The sequence below is a fragment of the Zalophus californianus genome, chromosome 5 (assembly GCF_009762305.2).
Source record: "Zalophus californianus isolate mZalCal1 chromosome 5, mZalCal1.pri.v2, whole genome shotgun sequence".
In the NCBI taxonomy this organism is placed as follows: domain Eukaryota; kingdom Metazoa; phylum Chordata; class Mammalia; order Carnivora; family Otariidae; genus Zalophus; species Zalophus californianus.
Window position 1 is genome coordinate 50,223,506 of NC_045599.1, and position 18,976 is coordinate 50,242,481.

At 42.4% G+C, this 18,976-nt stretch overlaps 1 protein-coding gene across 1 annotated transcript; it reads right to left on the minus strand.

Annotated features, from left to right (window-relative positions):
* Positions 1-628: 628 nt before the first annotated feature.
* On the minus strand, positions 629-832 carry LOC113928803 (uncharacterized protein C12orf73-like). The gene has a single exon (XM_035727583.1). The coding sequence runs from the start codon at positions 830-832 to the stop codon at positions 629-631; it is 204 nt and encodes a 67-aa protein (XP_035583476.1).
* Positions 833-18,976: the final 18,144 nt, after the last annotated feature.

The window sequence follows — 18,976 nt, forward strand, 5'->3', positions numbered from 1 at the left end:
GAGTCTCCTTTTTTGAAATGTAGTAGGCATATACCAGCAAAAGGGATTGCATGCCAACAACAGTTCATATGAAAAATCCCTGGGGCGCCTGGGTTGATCAGTCAGTTAAGCCCCCGACTCTTGATTTCAGCTAAGTTGTGATCTCAAGGTTGTGGGATCGAGCCCCGTGTTGGGGTCCACGCTTGAGATTCTCTCCCTCTCCCTCTGCCCTTCCTGCTCATGCTCAATCTCTCTCTCTCTCTCAAATAATTTTTTTTGTCAATGACACTTTTATTATAGTTAATTTATAATTCCCATTTGTCATGATAGTCAAGCTTATTCAAGAAATAAACCAGAATTTAAGGGCAGGAAACACTGTAAATATTCTTTCTCACATGATATCCAAGACTAAGTATCTATTCAAATACATTCAAAAAGCTAATGATATAAACTTTGGCAGTTTTCAAGAAACAGTGGTCAATCCATAATTAAATCTCAATGCATCAGTTAACACCTGGGCACCTCTTGCAGTTAGCATTGCATTAGATTTAAAGACAACCAGTTTGACTCAATAAACTTTAAAGATATATATTTAATACTTATAATATTGTTCACGGAGTTCTTGGCTGAGTTAATTATTTTGAGGTTTCTATTGTTGAGAAATTTGAGGTTCATGTTGTCTCTTTTTCAGTCCCAAAAGCTCCGTTTTGAGTTCTCCAGGCTTTGGTGGAATTTCAGGTATTGTCAGGTCCGGCTGGTAGTACCTGTGCACCGCTTGGGCCCCGGCGCACATGGTCAGGAGGCTGGCAGCGAACATTTTCAGGTAGGTGGCCCAGGACACACCTGCAGGCATGGTTGGGGGGCGCAGAATGCACTGGCGTTCGGCAGCGGGTCAGAGGGCGAGCCTCAAATAAATAAATCTTTAAAAAAAAAGAAAATCCCTGTGTGATCTGATGGTATGACCCAGCTAAGAAAAGAAGGTTGAAGGAGAGCTCAGTTCCACAGTTGTCATAGGCATCGGATAATGAGAAATCGTCAATTCACGGGATTCTTTGTTAATCCTTTTGGAAATCTTTCACCTTTATAATTTGAGAGGAATATGACCTAAGATCCTCGTAAGTTCCCGGAATTTCTGATACCACAATAGAGTATCATTTGCCCTATACCACGCACACATAATCAAAGTCAAATTGAGATTTGAATATTGGAGTATCAGCTAGGCTCACTCACGAGCTAATGATTATTTATTGATTTATGTTCAGTTAGCCAGCATGTAGTACATCATAAGTTCTTGTTGTAGTGTTCATAAATCAAAATGAACCAAGCGATTTAAATGACTTAAATGTCATACTAACCTGGTAGCATCAATCCAGACTTTTTTTTTTGCCATAACCAAAGGACAAATTACTATAAGGAGTGGGCCTTTAGAGTCATCATGAATAGTTAAAACTGCAAGTGTTAATGTAGTAACTGTACTTAGCAACTGTACTCAGCCCAGGAAGGCTAATATCTGTGCTCACTCAGGCACTTACCCCTCCATTCACTTATTCATTTATTTAACTTACATTTATTGAATATCTCCTATTTGTCAAGAGTTATAGTACATTTTTGGGTAGTCTCTTATGGGAACTCTGGAGAAGATTTAAAGGGGACATGGAAGCTGTCTGAAGAGGGAGGAGGCTTTTCTGTGTTTTTTTCTGGAAGGCACAACTAGGGCGAGTGAGCAGCCGAGAAAGCATCACACTTGGGCACAAATTGCAGAAGAACCTTTTGACTTTGGAATAAGCTGAGCAACAATAGAACCCGCTGCCTTGCAAAACAGTGATCTTCCAGCTGGTCAAGGGAATGGTCAGGGCACAGATAAGAAAGGTGGGGCCCAGAAGGACTGTGTGACCTGAGCAAGAGCCCACGGCCAGCTCGTGCAGGGCCTGGCTTGGCACCTGGAATCCGAGTCAGCCCAGGCCAGCCAACCCTTAGCATGTCAGGATTTAACTGTTGTTCGTTCAAACTCAAAGCTCCATGATACGTTGTCATTTATCGTTTTGATGAAACACACACTTCGAAGCTAGCATGTGGGAGTGAGTCCCCGAGCTGGCAAGCAAATTGCCCCATCTCAAAGAGACTGAAGTTCTAGGCTTGTGGAGTACACAGTAATTCTTGTGATGTATCCCAGTTTTTTTTCCATGACAAAAAGTAGTTAATGTTTCTGGTAATGAGCAAAAAAGTGGAAGTTCTTATCCATAATATGAAGTTTCAGATAAATTAGAGTGGCACGTTAAATTCAGTGGTGCGGTGGATCCATAATATGAAATTGTTTCACTGAATGTTCTACAGTTTTGGCAATCTGCCATGGAGGTGAATGGAGAAATATTCAAGAAGAACAAGAATGTTTTGTCCTCATTCAACTATATTCCACAGTCTCCCTTGATCTTTTTCTCTAAATGATTTGAGCAACACTGGTTATGAGTAAGGAGAAAGGGTCCCTAATAAAATCTTGCCATTCAGGTAAGAAGCATGGGGAAGGAACTGCACGGTGTGTCACGATGTGTGACTTCCCTGCTGGTCTCCGCAGGCAGTGGGAGAGTCTGGCCCCTTGCGACTTGATGTTCCAAGGTGGTGGGCCACAGTATAGGCACCAAGTCCAAGTCCAAGACATTTCTGTCTTTCTCTTCAAGGAACAGGTCTCCTCCTGTCCGCTCTAGGCCTGAGGGACTGTTTCAGCATCAACAGTTTTTCCCTGGATACCAAAGGCAGTTCAGGCTTAAATAGTGAAGATATGACCAGATTTTCAGTGGATGACTCCAGCCCCCACGTTTCCCTCATATAAAAGTTCTTCAAGTCTCCTCTCTGGACCGGCAGCATCTGCATCACTTGGGAATTTGTTAGAAATGCAAATTCCCAATCCTCCCCACCCTCTGCCTTCCAGATGCAGCGAATCATAAACTCAGGGGATAGGAGGGGTCTTAGCAGTTAGTGTTTTCACAAGCACTGGTGCTCGGGGTGAGGGATGGGGTAAGATGGGTAGGACCGGTAAGAGTGACTTGGGTTTAATGGTTGGTTTATGTCCCCCCTGGCCTGTCCAGGCTGCTGCTCGCCGAAGAGGAGAGTGCCCATGGAAGCCAACAGTGATCCACACCAGCCCGCTTCGCATCCAGAACAGTAAGTAGAAAATGCTGTTAGAAGCTTGCTGCTTGGCTCCTGGTGGCCTGGCTAAAGTTTAAGTGGCACCCAGACCTTTTCATAAGTGGAGAATGGAGATGTCGGTACCTCCATGACAAGTCATGAGCCCGTGATTCAGTTTGCAGAAATGTGCCGAGACCCCCAAACCAGCCGCTTTTTGCATATTTCTACCTGCAAAGCTGTCAACACAGCACTTTCGCCCCTCCAGTTTCACTTGAGAAAGCCGAAGCCCGGTCATTTATGTGAATCATATCTTTTATTACCAGAACCTTAGCCAATGCAATGTTCCATAACTAACATTTTCTGGGTGTGTTTGGTGGGGGGGGTGTGTGTGTGTATGTGTATGTTGTTCACCTGGTAAATATTTCAATCGTAATCATTTTCCTCCTCCCCGAGTCGCTTGGTTCTTGTTTTTTTTTTACTGTGGGCTGTTTATGTGACACAGCTGTTTTACATTGAAATAAACATGCACCCCACTGGCGCGGGATAAATGTCAGGAGAACAGCAGGAGGCCTGTTTCTTCCTGTTACCTCCTCTCCCTGCTCTAAATGTGTGTGACCCCTAATGACAAGTCCCATTTGGCAGAGTCCACACCTGGAAGCTAATCCGTGGTGCCCATGCCTGGAAGAGCCCAGCGATGAGGGAGGTCTCAAGTGTCAAGCTTGAGTGGACCTTCCGTAGCAGCATGGGACTCCACCCGCTCCAGGTTGATGTTAGCGGTGTATTTGTGGAGTCAGGAAACAGCTGAGAGGGGGGAGGGGACAGTGCGGAGACTGGGTGGTGAACGGCCGACCGACTAGCAACAACACCGCCTCAATGAGCGGTTTGTGATGTGGGGGAGAAGTCACTCACGCTGCTGGATCTCACCTGCTTAAAAACATGGACTACCTGTCAGTTCTGAAGGGTCCTATTTCCAGGGGGTGCTCTGGTTAGCAGATGGTTAACTGCTTGATGGAGGCTTTTTCTCTTGTTCTTGACGGCAGCTGATTGCAGACCTCAACCCTGAGGTCTCTGCTCTTTTTCCTGTAGTCTGTGGAAGGAAGGGGGAAAAAAATACCAAAATTCAGATATTATGTTCAGAAATTCTAATTTAGGGGTTCTGAATAACATGTTCTGATTGGAAAATTAACTTTAAAAATTTGAGATGTGGTTCCCTCTGGCTAGAGAGGGGCGAGGGGACTCTCCTGCGTAGTGCTGGGGGTCGGGTGAGGAACTGGCCTAGTGCAGCTACATAATGAAAGCCTGTTATGTCAAGTAATTTGGGGTTTATGGATAAAAGTGAGCCTCTTCCTATAAACCTCTGTCTAGTATTAAAGAAAGGGCCATCTTGAATGAATAGACCAATCTGGGTTGGCCTTTACCTGGTTGGTAGAATTCATTCTGGTAGTGTGTGTGTTTTTATACACTGTATAAATAAAGTGTGCTAACAAATGGTCAACAGAACAGTAGGCAGCCTGTTTCATCCCACTATGTCCTTGTCTCATCACAAACCCGTTTAGCCTCCAGATCTTCCTGATAATAACGAGGCTTTGAGGGTAGCTGTGCCACAGAACTCTGGGTGGCTGGGCTGTCCCACTGCTCTATTTATAGTCATTTTCCTGTACAGCGTTCAGGATCCTGGTGGGAGCTGGGATGGGTGAGACTGTAGCTAAATCATGGGATAGAGACTGACCCGAGCTCTTGGAGGGTCCTGTTCCCCTACAGGCAGCCCTGACATGGACACTGCCCCCTCCCAAACAAAAATTTGGGAGTTGGGCTAGGGAACTGGCAGGGAGTTGGTTGGAGGAAAGATTCATGACAGTATATGGGTTATGAAATGGAAGATATTCCTAAAGAAATGGGGGAGGATCTAGGTCAAATCAGCGTGTTATAGCTTCAAATACTTAACCATGTTAAACCACATTAGGATGAATGACAAGGGAGGGGCCTGAAGGTAACATGGATGGAGCATTTGCTATGTGGTAGGCGTTGTTCATAATACGTTGTGTGCATTGTCTCTCGTAGTTCTTAAAACAATGGATTCTCTCATTTAATCCTCATAATAATCCTCTGAGGTAGACAGTGTATTTTTTTAAGATTTTATTTATTTGACAGAGAGACAGACAGCACAAGCAGGGAGAGCAGCAGACAGAGGGAGAAGCAGGCTCCCCGCAGAGCTGGGAGCCCGATGTGGGGATCACGACCTGAGCCAAAGGCAGGCGCTTAACCCCTGAGCCACCCAGGCACCCCTGATGTAGACAGTCTTATTGTCTGAAATTTCACAGAATGAATGGAGGTTAAAGAACACACCTGGGCTCAGATGGGTGGTTTAAGTGGAGAACCAGGGACTCTAATTCAGATGCTATAAATCCAGCCTGTACACTGAACCACTATGAAAAATGAGTCTCAGATTTCATTGTGCATACAGATCACCTGGAGATCTTACAAAAAGCAGAAACTAATTCCATTGGGCTGAGGTGGGGCTTGGGATTCTGTATTTCTTTTCTTTTTTTTAGAGATTTTTTAAAAATTTAATCTCTATGCCCAATGTGGGGCTCATACTCCCAACCCTGAGATCAAGAGTCACACACTACCAAGTGAGCCAGCCAGGAGCTCCTGGGATTCTCTATTTCTAATAGGCTCCCAAGTGATGCTCATGCTAGTGGGCTGCTCCAGGCTTTGGGCCACCCTTAGGCAGGAGATAAATGATTTACCTAAGAGCCCAGGGCCTGGACCCTTAACCCAGGAAGGACACAGGGGAAGGGACTTTGGGAATTTGCACTGTGATACTTGCTCCCAGCTGCAGAGAAAACCTTTGCATCTACGACCAACGAGCTACCACCTCTCTATTTTCATGACCCCAGGGGCCAGAATGTGCAGCAGCAAGAACATAAAAGCCATGCTGCTTAGAGCTGTAGATTCACATCCTCCATCCTTATCCTTGGCTCTGCCCTTAGAGTCTAAATCCCATCTTATAGCCGCAAGAAGACATTTTTGTGTGTCTCCTGTTTGTACTAGTGAAATGGAAACAGCCCTGGATCGGAAGGCAGGGGCTTGCGGTCCATCCTGAATTTACATCTTCATTTGGTCAGTGATGGGAAGCTAGAAGCTTAGCCTTTCTTAGGCTTCATTTTCTCTATTGCTAAATGGAGCTAATAAAACTAATGCCCAATCTGTAGTTTAGGAATACTCCAAAGATTAAGGAACTTGCATTTATAAAGCAGTTTGTGCTCCCTTGGAAATAAGTTCTTATTATGGAAATGTATAAATAATAATACAATTATGGCCAAAATCTGTGAATGCCTTCTGTGGCATTCAGCCATTCATTAGGCTTAATGACCAAACCTTTCTCTTTGGTTTTAAAAACCTCTTCTCATTACAGCTTTTCCCTGAAGTAGTCAAAGGAAATGGCCTGCTTGAAATTCACACTCAATTTCACCATCAGTCAAACCCCACTTAAGTACCCAGACACTGCATTTTTTCGAGAGAGAATGCCACATCCAGGCTGGAGCAGTGCATGGCTGGGCTTCTGTACAGAAACAGTCAAACATGGGATGCATTCCATGCAGATGGGCTACAATGGAACCCAGACTCTTTCTTTGTTTCCCTAAGAATCGCCGCTCTTTTGGCCAGTTCCGGGCAGGTTCGTATTAGCATCATTGGAACAGCCAAGAGAGAGCTCTCTCGGCGGGCATCCGGAGCCTGGGAAGGACGGCAGGCTGTGTGAACACGTCTGACAGGCACTTTGAATCCCTTATCCGAAGTGCCACTTCTCACTTCCTCTGCAATACACAGAGAAATTGTTCTTGTCTGAGGGCAAGATTGCTTTATTCCAAAAGGGGGAAGTTCACTGGGCATATTGTCTGCCAGGGAATCAGGCAATCACGTTGAGACCATATTTTATCTTGTACACGGGCTGTCTTAACAATCTTTCAATCGCTTCATTACCATGTTATGTTTAACTTCCCCGGTCTCCTGACACACGGCGTGGAGTTCTCCTGCCTTTTCCCATTTGATTTTCATTTGTTCCCCTGCTGCTCACGTTACGAAGTGAGGGATTCACATGGCTGGTGACCAGGCAGGCAGAGGGCTCAGAAATCATTTATACGCAGATGGGGCAGGGTGGCCCAAATCCAAGTGCACCCAGAGACCTAGAGTGTTGATTGGTTTGTTTGTTTCCTGCCAAACAGATTACCTTTGATTTTCATGTAAACGGATGAAACGGTGAGTGGAGTCCACAGCTCTCCCAGTGGCCCTCTGTCTAACTGGTCCTCCTGATGCGGACCATCTCTCGAGGCTGCTCAGTCAGGTCGACTTCTCTTGCCTTTCCTCTCGGTCCCTTCGGCTTCCTCTTCTCCCTCCTCTCTTCTCTTTTTCTTCTTGCAAGTCTTGGCTTTGTATCTGGGAGAGCCATGCGTTTTCCTGCCACTGTACTTAGCATTCTGGTTTCCAAACCGTCCTCCAGTAAATCTCGTTGGAGAGATCTAGCCAAAATGCATGGTGGCATCCCAGCACGAACACCTCGATTTCCCTCTCCCCTTGACTTTCCAGACAAATCTTTAACAGTCAGAACTGACTGTTCCCTTTCTTGGTAGGTTTGAATCCATCACCGTGCTGGAAATACGAGAATGTACCTGCAGCTGCTGTGGAAGCAAAATCAAACCCTTTTATAAAGGGCAAAGTCTCATGGCACCCTACCTGAGTTCCGGTTCTGCCTCAATTGCCCAGTGCTCTGTTCTCCTGTTCCCGCCCTGCCCTCTCCAGCGAGCCAGACAGTGAATGCCCATGGGGAGCTGGTTTCTTCCAAAGTTAGGAAGGGCCATTCTTGCTGGCTGGCCAGAATCTTAGGCTTTCTGGTGATGTTTGCTCAAGGTGCTGGCTACCTACGGAAACATGGGTTTTACACCCAGCAGCTAGGTTCTTCTTGTTCATGGCTATTTGACTTGGAGTGTAGTATCCCCATCTGTAAAAGAGGAATGATACTCTGGACCACGTGGGATTGTGGGGAGCCCAGAACAAAATGATCGAGATAAAATATTTAGTACAGAGTCTGGCATATATTATGGAAATGATGATTTATTAATTATTTCAGCCATCGGATACCTCTAAAGCATGGAAATGAGTTCCGTTTAGGACATAAAATACCCTTGCCCATCCCTCCCCCACGGCAGTCCTTCCTAACTGCACTGAGTTGCATGAACCACTCAGTTCACAAATCAATTCTCCCCTCGCCACCTCCCCAACTTTAGTTTTTATTCCTGGATACTAATTATTTTCCAGCAACCTCAATAGAGCTGGCTCTGACTCTATGCAATCCAACCCCTGGAGGAAAATATCTCTTTTTTTCCTTGACAGATTTTTTTTTTTTTTTTGTCATTAAAGACCCATAAGAATCATTGTTATTATATGCACAAAACCCTCTCCAGACTTTTGGGGAGGGCTTTGCCTATGTGGCTTTGAAATGCCACATTTATAACCAGAAAGAGTTGACATCAAGCAAACAAAATAGTTCCCATTTTCTTCATAATAAGAGATTTTGTCTCGCTTATCTACTTCAGTGCGTTTGGCACAATGTTTTCAAGAGAACTTTTCCAGTGCTGAAGCCAGCTGCTAGATAAAGTTTATATTTCTTCCTAATAAAAACACTCAGGACACTGGCCTGCCCCCTTATGTATATGTTCTTGCTCTTTGGAGGCCCTGTTTCATTTTCATGCTAAGTGCTTTGGATTTTAGGGAACTGAGTTTTGTTTTGTTTTGATATATTTTTTTTTAGATGGGGGCGGGGGGTGTGTGTGTGTGCGTGCGTACGCATTTTACTGTCTGCCAACCAGTTGACCCTCTTCCCTGCCTCTCTCCTTTCTTCCGAAAATGAATGATAGCTATATACTTCTCAAACACTCACTAAGATTCAGCATCTATTAAGCTCTACAAAGTCCTTCTTACTCATTTAAAATATGGATGCACAGAGCACGGTCTCATGTCACAAGCCCTGTCCTTGCTCTAAATCGGGTGACTCAAGGGTCAATATACTGACCGCACGCAAGTCAATTGCTCCATAGTTACCAAGCCCTTGATTTGATTGACTTAACCAGATCAACCATTTGGCTTCAACAATTTAATTGTTTTGCAATTTACTATATTGTTTCTCTATTAGCCATGGCTGTGGAAGCAACCCATTAGAAAAGAAAATTATTGAACAGAGTTACCAGGAGAACACTTTAAAACCTCTCTGTCAAAATTAGAGCTACTGTCAGAACAAGTCAAAACTGCTTTGAATGAGATTCCTGGGTTCATCATTTTTTTATTGATTTGACTGCTCAATTTGGTCAAAATGCCTATCAGTTGACGAAGTGACCAATTTGGCCAATAATGTATATAGGACACTGAATTTACACAGTCGTTGATCCAAAATGGTCACTATAGCAACTGCATTTATTCATTCACTAACTCATGCATCCAACACAAATTACTGAGCATCCTGTTTTGTTCTAGGTGTTTGGAAATGTAATAAGAAGCAAAACTGTCCCTGCCCTCATGGAATTACATTCAAGTGGAGAAAAAGATGATAAGCAAGAAAGTAAACAATTTACTTAGTAATTTTAACAGAGAGAAGTGCTCTAAGGAAAAGTGAAGCAAAAGGTTGGAGAACAATACAGAGGACCATTTAATATTGAGTGATAAGGGGTAGACAGCCTGGGAGGGTGACATTTGAGCCAGCCACCTTTAAGTATGGTGAGACCACTAGGCTCTCCTCTTCTCTCAGCCTGCCTACCCTCTTCTGGAAGGAAGCCTGGAAATTTCAGTTTTTAATCAACTTCCCTATCATGCAAAAGAAACTGCCTCTTCTAAGCTGGCCTGCCACTGCTGTTTCTCAGAGCTTTCATTTCTGTGGGTTTTTACAAATTGTAGAAAATGGTATAGATGAGTAGATTTTTTGGAAAGCCACAGAAAATATTTTATGATCCCCTCTTTGTTCATTCAAACATGTCTTCTCTACTCCCCCCCTTCTTTTTTGGATTTAAGAGCCCCTTTTATTTTCCCACAAAATAATGGCCACTGTAAACAGAATTTAAGCAAGTACTCAGGCAAAAATCCATTTCAGGATGTGGAGATGAGACGGTTGTACCACAAATAAAGTCTCTTCCTTCCAAATCCTGTTTCTCAAATAGCATTTTAGTCAAATCCTCCAAACCTTGCTCCAAAAAAGCAAATGCCTTTGAAATTCTTACAGTTCCAACCATGAAATGTGTCTATTGAGAGTTTTTGGTTTCATTTCAAAGATTTTTTTCCTCCCTCATTGAAATCATCTAAATAAAGTAACTGATGCAGTTGGGATTTTTTTTCCAGTTTGTTTAGTTGAACTGAAGATGCTAATTGAACTTAGGAGTTTCTCCAAGAGGAGATCATGGTTGCATGAATGCATCATTGTCTGCCCATGTGGATTCAACACGTCTAAAGAAGCAACACTCAGTTCCGTGGGTAGAGGGAGGCAGATTTGCGCAAGGCTAAGTTATTCAGAAATAATATTAGCAAAATAACATGTATTAGTCATTTTCATGTGCCACGCATTGTTCTAAAAACTGTGTTTTACAATTCTGTGATTAACCTCATGCTATATAGACAAGGAAACTGAGACACAGAAAAGTTTAGTAACCATCCCAAGATTACAAAGTTAGAAAGTGGCAGAACCAGGGATAAAACCTAGTGCAACTGGATCTGAAACCTCTTAACCTCTACCCAATACTGCTCCTCAGTGGTAATCAGTGAGAGTCTTGAGAGGTACGTAATCAGCCAGTATGTAATGGTGTGACTTTGCAGGTTGATTATGTCCTGGCATTCCTCCTGACTGGTTGGTGGTTGGCCCATTCTGATGGGTTGGTGCCCATACTGCATTAATTGTTAAAAATTTTGATTCTATGGCAGCTTTAATCCATTTCTTTCATTCTCCAGGTAGAGAAGGAGTGAAGGTTTTTTTTTTTTTTTTTAATAATGTGTTTATATATTTTAGGGAGAGAGAGAGCAGGGGTAGGGGCAAAAGGAGAGGGAGAGAGAAACTTAAGCTGACTCCGTGTTGAGCCTGGAGCCTTACACAGGGCTCGATCTCATGACCCTGAGATCACAACCTGAGCAGAAACCAAGAGTTGGTCACTTAATTGACTGTGCCACCCAGGCACCCCAAGAAACTTTTTTATTGCATGATATCCCACCAAAGCATCTTGAGATATTGCCAAAGTCATTGGGTTTTTTATGCAGCTGCTCTACCTGGTCTTACAGATCACCCCCCTCTGGTCTTCTGTGTGGCAGCATTCCCCTACACATTTTCTGTCTCTCTGTAGATGGATATAGATGCTAGATAATAATATATATCCATCTGTCTATCTATCAAATGTATAATATATTGATGCTCTCCATGGGTCAAACCTCATCCTACTTCTCAAAGAGTACATTCAAATACAACCTCCTGGCCAACTTTCAACTGACCTACCTTCCTTTACCACCCATACATGAGTCATCTATATCTATTTCCAGGCCCATCTTCTCTCCTAAGATACTGACCCTTATTTCAGCTGCCTATTGTATTGGCTCAATGGCTTAAGCTCAACATGTCCAAAAATAAAGTTCATTATCTTCCCCGCAAATCAATTCTTTCTACAATATCCTTCCTCCATAAATCTCATCTTGGTTAATGCCAACATTATCTTTTTTTAAAAAAATTATTTATTTTAGAGAGGGGGGGAGGGGCAAAGGGACAGAATCTTCAAGCAGACTCCCCGCTGAGCATGGAGTCCATCTCAGAGCTTGATCCCAGGACCCATGAGATCATGACCTGAGCCGAAACCAAGAGTCAGACAATCACCTGAGCCACCCAGGTGCCCCAATGCCAACATTATCAACCTGGCATCCCAAACACTGATACTTGGCTCTCTTGCTCACATTCTATCAATTATCAAGTTTTATTAGTTTTACTTCTGAAATCTCTCAAATCTGAGTACTTCTCCCCACTTCAACATTAATGCAGAGCTTCTCATATCTCGGCTGGGTTTCTTTTTAAAATGTTGAAGTGTAATAAGCATATAGGAAACTCCTCATATCATTAGTGTACAACTGAACCCACCCATGTGACCAATGGAGAGGTCAAGAAGGACAGTACTACATCACAGCCTTGCTTCCTTCATGGCTGGGGTCTGGAATTCTACCATTGATGTTTAAGGAGCTTAGAGCTCCAACACTTAACAAAATTCAAATATGCAAGGTGGTGTAGCATTTTAAGCCATCATTAGTTTTGTACAGCATATGTAAATCATTTAAGAACACAGTTTAGTAAACAGGGAGAGGGAGAAGATGGGCCACCGGGATGGAGAGATGAAAATTTACCCAAGGGGTGTAGGTTCTGAGAAACACAGTTGGAGATGCTGCTCTTGTGTGCCAAAGGCAAGCTGCCCACTCCACGGCTACTGTGGGAACAAATAGGGTAACAAGACTGTCTTCCCCTCGCATGTTCTGTTCCCTATTTGGATTCAGTTATTTGTTGTAAAACTTGAAGGAGTCAGAAATAATAATAGCAGGAACAATAGGGTGAAACTCATGGGGCCTTAAAATCAGACTGGGTAAAACCAAAGAACTGAAAACCTACTTAGGTGAATTTACTTAATTCAGTTTAGATCTAATTCATTCTCAGCCTCATAAATCATCAAAGTACAATTCTCTGAATTGAACTGTGTTTGAGGTGAGATCCTGAAAGGTACACTTCTTATCCTTAATTAAGTTCACGGGAGAAACCTCTCAGAGCAAGCCTTCTGTGAGTTCATTGTTGCTCTTCTGGAAGGACTCTTTGTCTAACTTGAGGATTGCAGTTTGCACCCTCCACTAGACTTAGGCTTTTGGCCCTTGCTGCCACTGTTCCATCCAGTTAAATAGCTGTTTGTTGAGGAAAATCTCTCTCCAGCTTTCTTTATAGCCATTAGAAGAACATTCAGATTTATTTTTGATGACTAGAAAATAGAATAATATTACCGGTCAAAAATTGCTTAAAAGGGCCTCCCCTAGGCTGGCTTGAATGCAGAGAACAGTTGTTAAAATTGTTGCATGCCATGGAGTTATGCCATAATTTTTAAACCCAACTGAAAGGTGAGAAGAGGTTTTCAAAGGCAATTCTGTTGCTCCCAATTCTATCAGACACTATTCAGTTGCCCTTGAACATGTCAACAAGCAACTCAATTGCATCCGACTTCTTCAGGAACAATTAGATTGCTCGAGAGTAACTCAGTAACTGACTCTCACTTTCTCAGTCAGAGCTCAGTTGTACAGAAAATGAAGGACGTGTGGTTAAAGAAATACTCAGTGGATGTCAGGTAAGAATTCGTCAGAAGCCCCTTCTGCACCGTAAAGTCATTGAGCTGGAATAGGGAAAGAAAACATGGAAGATGAGGTAATACTTACGTATCACATTTATTCTTGCCTTAAACAGTCTGCACTCGCCAGGAGCTGTTCTAGGGGGTAAAGGAGCGGCTAGGTAGAAAGACCATAGCTCAATTCTTTTTGTGGTTATGGTCTCTGACTTTGGAGGTGGGAAATCTACCTTCCATCCTGGATCTGTGCAGCCTGTTGGGGGGAGGGCATTATCCCAAGTGTTAGAGGTGGAACGTATGATCATGGTTTAAAAGCTAATTACTGCATCCCGTTTCTCTGGCCACGATGATTGTTTCAAGAAATGCATGTGACCCAATCTGATCCAATTAGAATGAACCTCAGCCTTTTAAGAGAGCTTTGCAAAGACTCTTGCTTCTTCTGCTATCTAAAAAGACCCTTGCTCTTTTGTCTACATGAGAAGTTTTAGCTGTTATGTGCATTTAACCACCACAGACAGAGCTCGAGCTGTCACAGGTCACCACGCAGTTTGAGCTTTAAGCCAATGGAACAAGAAGCTCAACCAAGGGATGGTGAAAAACAGTTAAAATGAATTATTTGATCCCTAATTGTACCTGAAGCCAGCCCTGTACCCCTTAAACCTTATAGTTCCACACCCAACTTTTTGTTAACAGATGAGACGGAATGCTCAGTGGATCTTGACCAAAAAAAAAAAAAAAATAAAATTGTGTGTCTTCAATCTGAATCAACTCAGGATCAAGAAAATTGAGTCTGGTAGAAAGAGAACAATGGAAATAGAAGAGTATTTTACAGGGGAAGGGGTAGTTGGATTCTTTCTCTGCTCTCTATTATCAGGATGATACTGACTCAACTGGATGAAAAATTTAAAAACTAAACAGTAAAGATTTCCAACTACATGGCCTCAAGTAACCAACACAGTTCCCAGTTTTTGGTGAACTGATCCTTTATATGGCAGTGACGGCCACTACCTTGTGTGTGTGTGTGTGTGTGTGTGTGTGTGTGTGTGTGTGTGTGTGTTTATCTAGATACAGATGTAAATGCCCTTGTCATCATCATCATCATGATGGGCAATATGTGGGACTGCACTCAACTTTTCATTCTTCTAGTTTGCTTTCCTATTCTTCAGAGGCTGGAAGCTACAACTGTCATTTTGCTAAACTCCCTTACATTTAAGGTTCTTGAATAGATTTAGGTTTCTTCAATTAGATGCACCCAAATGAGATTTGAAAGGCACAAGTGACGAATTGGACAGATTGGAAAGATTTCTTCTTTTTGCAATATTTTGCTGGTATACACACTCAGGGAGGCACTGGGTTTCTCTGTAGCAAGATTCCAGTGTCCGGTCACTGGCTTTATGGGTGTTGAGAGGTAGATTATGGAGCATCTATTCTTTTTTTTTTTTTTTTGCCATTTCAGATCTAATGGGCATTGGTATAATCTTAGAGCTCCAGTTGCCGCAGCAGTGACAGCTTCCTGATTCCTAGATGAAGTGAGGGTGTTTTTTGGGAAGTCAGAAGTCCATTTGGAGCCTTGTGAGTCCCCACCTTCAAGACAGAAACAGCAACTTGCCCTGATGGCTGGATCTGCAAAGTTGTTCTTGGAGGCCCAGCCTACCCCCACTACTCTAGCCTTTCTTGTGAAGTTGCAAACATCTATGGCCCTCTATTAAATCTGTTTCTACCTTTTTTTTAATGGTATTGGCACAAAAACAGACACATAGATCAATAGAACAGAACAGAGAGCCCAGAAATGGACCCTCAACTCTATGGTCAACTAATCTTCGACAAAGCAGGAAAGAATGTCCAATGGAAAAAAGACAGTCTCTTCAACAAATGGTGTTGGGAAAATTGGACAGCCACATGCAGAAGAATGAAACTGGACCATTTCCTTACACCACACACAAAAGTAGACTCAAAATGGTTGACAGACCTCAATGTAAGACAGGAGTCCATCAAAATCCTAAAGGAGAACACAGGCAGCAACCTCTTCGACCTCAGCCGCAGCAACTTCTTCCTAGAAACATCGCCAAAGGAAAGGGAAGCAAGGGCAAAAATGAACTATTGGGACTTCATCAAGATAAAAAGCTTTTGCACAGCAAAAGAAACAATCAACAAAACCAAAATCTGTTTCTACTTAAGATAGCTAGAGTCATTTCTGTTTGCTGCTACTGAAACTTGATTGAGAAAATCACCATGTTCAAAAGCATATATGAAGAAAGGGTTCTGTTTTGAGTACTATAAAACACAAAACTCTTTCCCTTCTTTTGAGAAAATCATACTCTAAGACAAAAAACAGATATAAGCAGATTTATGTAGGATGGAAAGTAGAATTAAAATATTGTGTAAGGTCAAGGAAGTACAAAATCAGTGGAGAAGGGGAGAGAATACAGAGAGTGTCTGAGTTTGGTGCCCAGGCTGAGTGGGGTGAGGAGAAATAATTAAAACCAGGAAATCTACAAGGAAAAAAAATGAAGCTGTATTCTTACCTTACAGTATATACAAAAATTCACTTGAAATGGACCAAAGGCCTATGTGTAGGACTAAAATTCTAAAATTCTTAGAAGAAAACGGGGGAAAACTTTTACAACATTGGATTTGGTAAGGATTTCTTAAGTCTGATACCAAAAGCACAGACAACAAAAGTAAAAATAAGTAAGTTGGATTTCATCAAAATTAAGAAGTTTTGTATATCCATGGAAAATATCAAAATGAAGACAACATACAGAATGGGAGGAAAAATTCGTGAGTCATATCTGATAAGGGGCAATACCCATGGTATATAAAGAACTACAATTCAGCTACAAGAAAAAAACATGATTTAAAAATAGGCAACTTGAATGGACATCTCTCAGGGGAAGATGTACAAATGACCAATAAGCACATGAAAAGATGCTCAGCATCACTAGTCATTAGTGAATGCAAATCAAAACCACAAGGAGGGGCGCCTGGGTGGCTCAGTCGATTAAGCGTCTGCCTTTGGCTCAGGTCATGATCCCAGGGTCCTGGTATCAAGCCCCTCATTGGGCTCCCTGCTCAGCGGGGAGTCTGCTTCTCCCTCTGCCTCTGTCACTCCCCCTGCTCCTGCTCTCTCTCTCTCTCTCTTTCTCTGTCAAATAAATACATTTTAAAAAAATTAAAAAACCCACAATGAGCTAGCACTTCACACCCATTAGGATGGCTATTATAAAAAACTAACAACAGAAAACAACAAGTACTGACAAGAATATGGAGATATTGGAACCTTTGTGCTTTGCTGGTGGGAATGTGAAATGGAGAAGCCCCGGTGGAAAACAGTATGGCGATGCTGCAAAAAATTCAAAATACAATTATTACATGATGAAGCAATTCCACTTCTAGGCAGACACTCAAAATAAATGAAAGCAGGGATTCGAACTGACATTTGCACAGTCACGCTCCCAGTAGCATTATTGACAAGAGCCAAAAGGTAGAAGCAACTCAAGTGTGGATTAATAAATGAATGGACATGTGAAATGTGGTATGTACATACAATGGGATATTCAGCCTCAAAAAGGAAGGAACTTCTGACGTATGCCACAACATGGATGTACCTTGAAGACATGATACTAAGTGAAATAAGTCAGTCACAGAAGGATAAATATTGTAGGATTCTACTCATATCAGGTACCTAGAGGAGTCCGGTTCTTAGAGGCAGAAAGTAGAATGATGGTAGCCAGGGGCTGAGGATGGAGGGGGATGGGGGATTTGTGTTTAATGGGTACAGAGTTTCAGTTGGAAAAGATGAAAAAGTTCTGGAGATGGATGATGGTGATGGTAAATACAGTGGCAAGGTACTTCATGCCATAGAACTGTACACCTAAAAATGGTAAATTTTATGCGTATTTGACCATATTTTTTTTCAAAAGGAAAAAATTGTAAAGATGGGTTTTCATTAGAAAACAGTGGAAGAGGGACGTGCCAGGGTGGTGTGTAGAGAAAGGAAGATTTAGGCAGGAAAAAAAATAGCGGGAGGTGTGTTTAGGCGGTAACTTGGGGGATGGGTTTTATTATTTCAGAGTTGCCTTATTTGAGACTCAATTATCTCTAAACTTTCAAAAAAGCAATATATGTGTATACTTCAGTAGTATTTTAAAAAATGATAAGTAATACCTTCACACAATGCTGATGATGTATGTTATGCTCAAGGCAGAATTTCATGAATCTCCCATGTCCATTTTCAAATCTCAGGTTTAATTCCACAGTAGGATATTTTAAAATCCATTTTATAATGTAAAGTAATAATAAAAATAACATTTGAAAACTGGCTTGGAGTGGTTGTCCATGTTACCTTGTAATGGTTCACCGTGTATTTTTATTGCTCCAATTTGTCTCAGTGACATCATGGCGAAAGTTCAATTCACTTACAGAAGATGATCTGTTAGGAAGAAGTGCCAATGATGTTTGCAAAAGGAGCTGTGTGTTCAGGAATACTTTGATTTCAAAGTAATTAATTCCAAGGGGAGCCTTTCGGAGATGAAATAGTGAGGTTATTTGGTCATGAGAGGTTTCATAGTCATGAAGAAAAAAGGAAGCACAATTCTTTTATTAAATTGACACTGCATCAGGAAAAAGGGCTAAAAATGATTGATTGCAAATATAAGGTAGGGGATAGAAGCATCTGGCTCAGACATAAATAACAAAGGCTCTTCAACATATGGCACCAATTTGCGCTTATGCCTATGTAATCTCACCTTTTCAAATTGCTATGCGTTTCTCAAGATGGGCTGTTGGGGAATCAGTGTGGAGCCCTAGCAGGGGAGAATAGGTATCTCCTTGGCCTGTTTCTGAAAGGAAAAGGTGCTCAGTCTTATTACAGGGACTTGCGGCAGGTGTGTGTTTCTGGCTCCGATTCATCCGTGATCACAGCTGCAAACCCAAGAATGGGACGGCATTAATTCTAGTGGCCTTGATTAGAAATCAGACTCCAAGCGCTAAGTGCAGAAGTGCTTCAAGGTTTAATTGAGGTTTAAATCTTCCTTATTTCTAATGCAAAACTGAAAACCTGGCTATGGCCAAGCTTGAAAAGCTGGGGTTTTTTAGGCCTGCGTCTCCATACCAAAGGGAGTTCGACTGTATTTAGCTTTAAGGAAACCACAGAAGACTCAGCAGCTCCTTCAAGGTTGGTGGCCCTAAAAAGGTATCCTTTCATTGGTGACTGATCCAAAAGATGGGCAGCAACATTTCCTCTCCCTTACCCTTTGGCATGCTGGTCTTTAGGAATTTGCACCCCAGGAATCCATGTGAGCCCCAGGCCTTGGTCCTCTGCACTCTGCTCCTAAGAGCTCACAGAAAATAAGAAAGCAGGAGAAATACATTTGCAGAGAGGATTAGAGATATCCAGTGAACATCAGATAATAAAGAATCATTCTGCCTTTGGGTTTAACTACTAAGAAAAATGTCCCCTCCTTTTAGAAAATGCTCCATTTAAATAA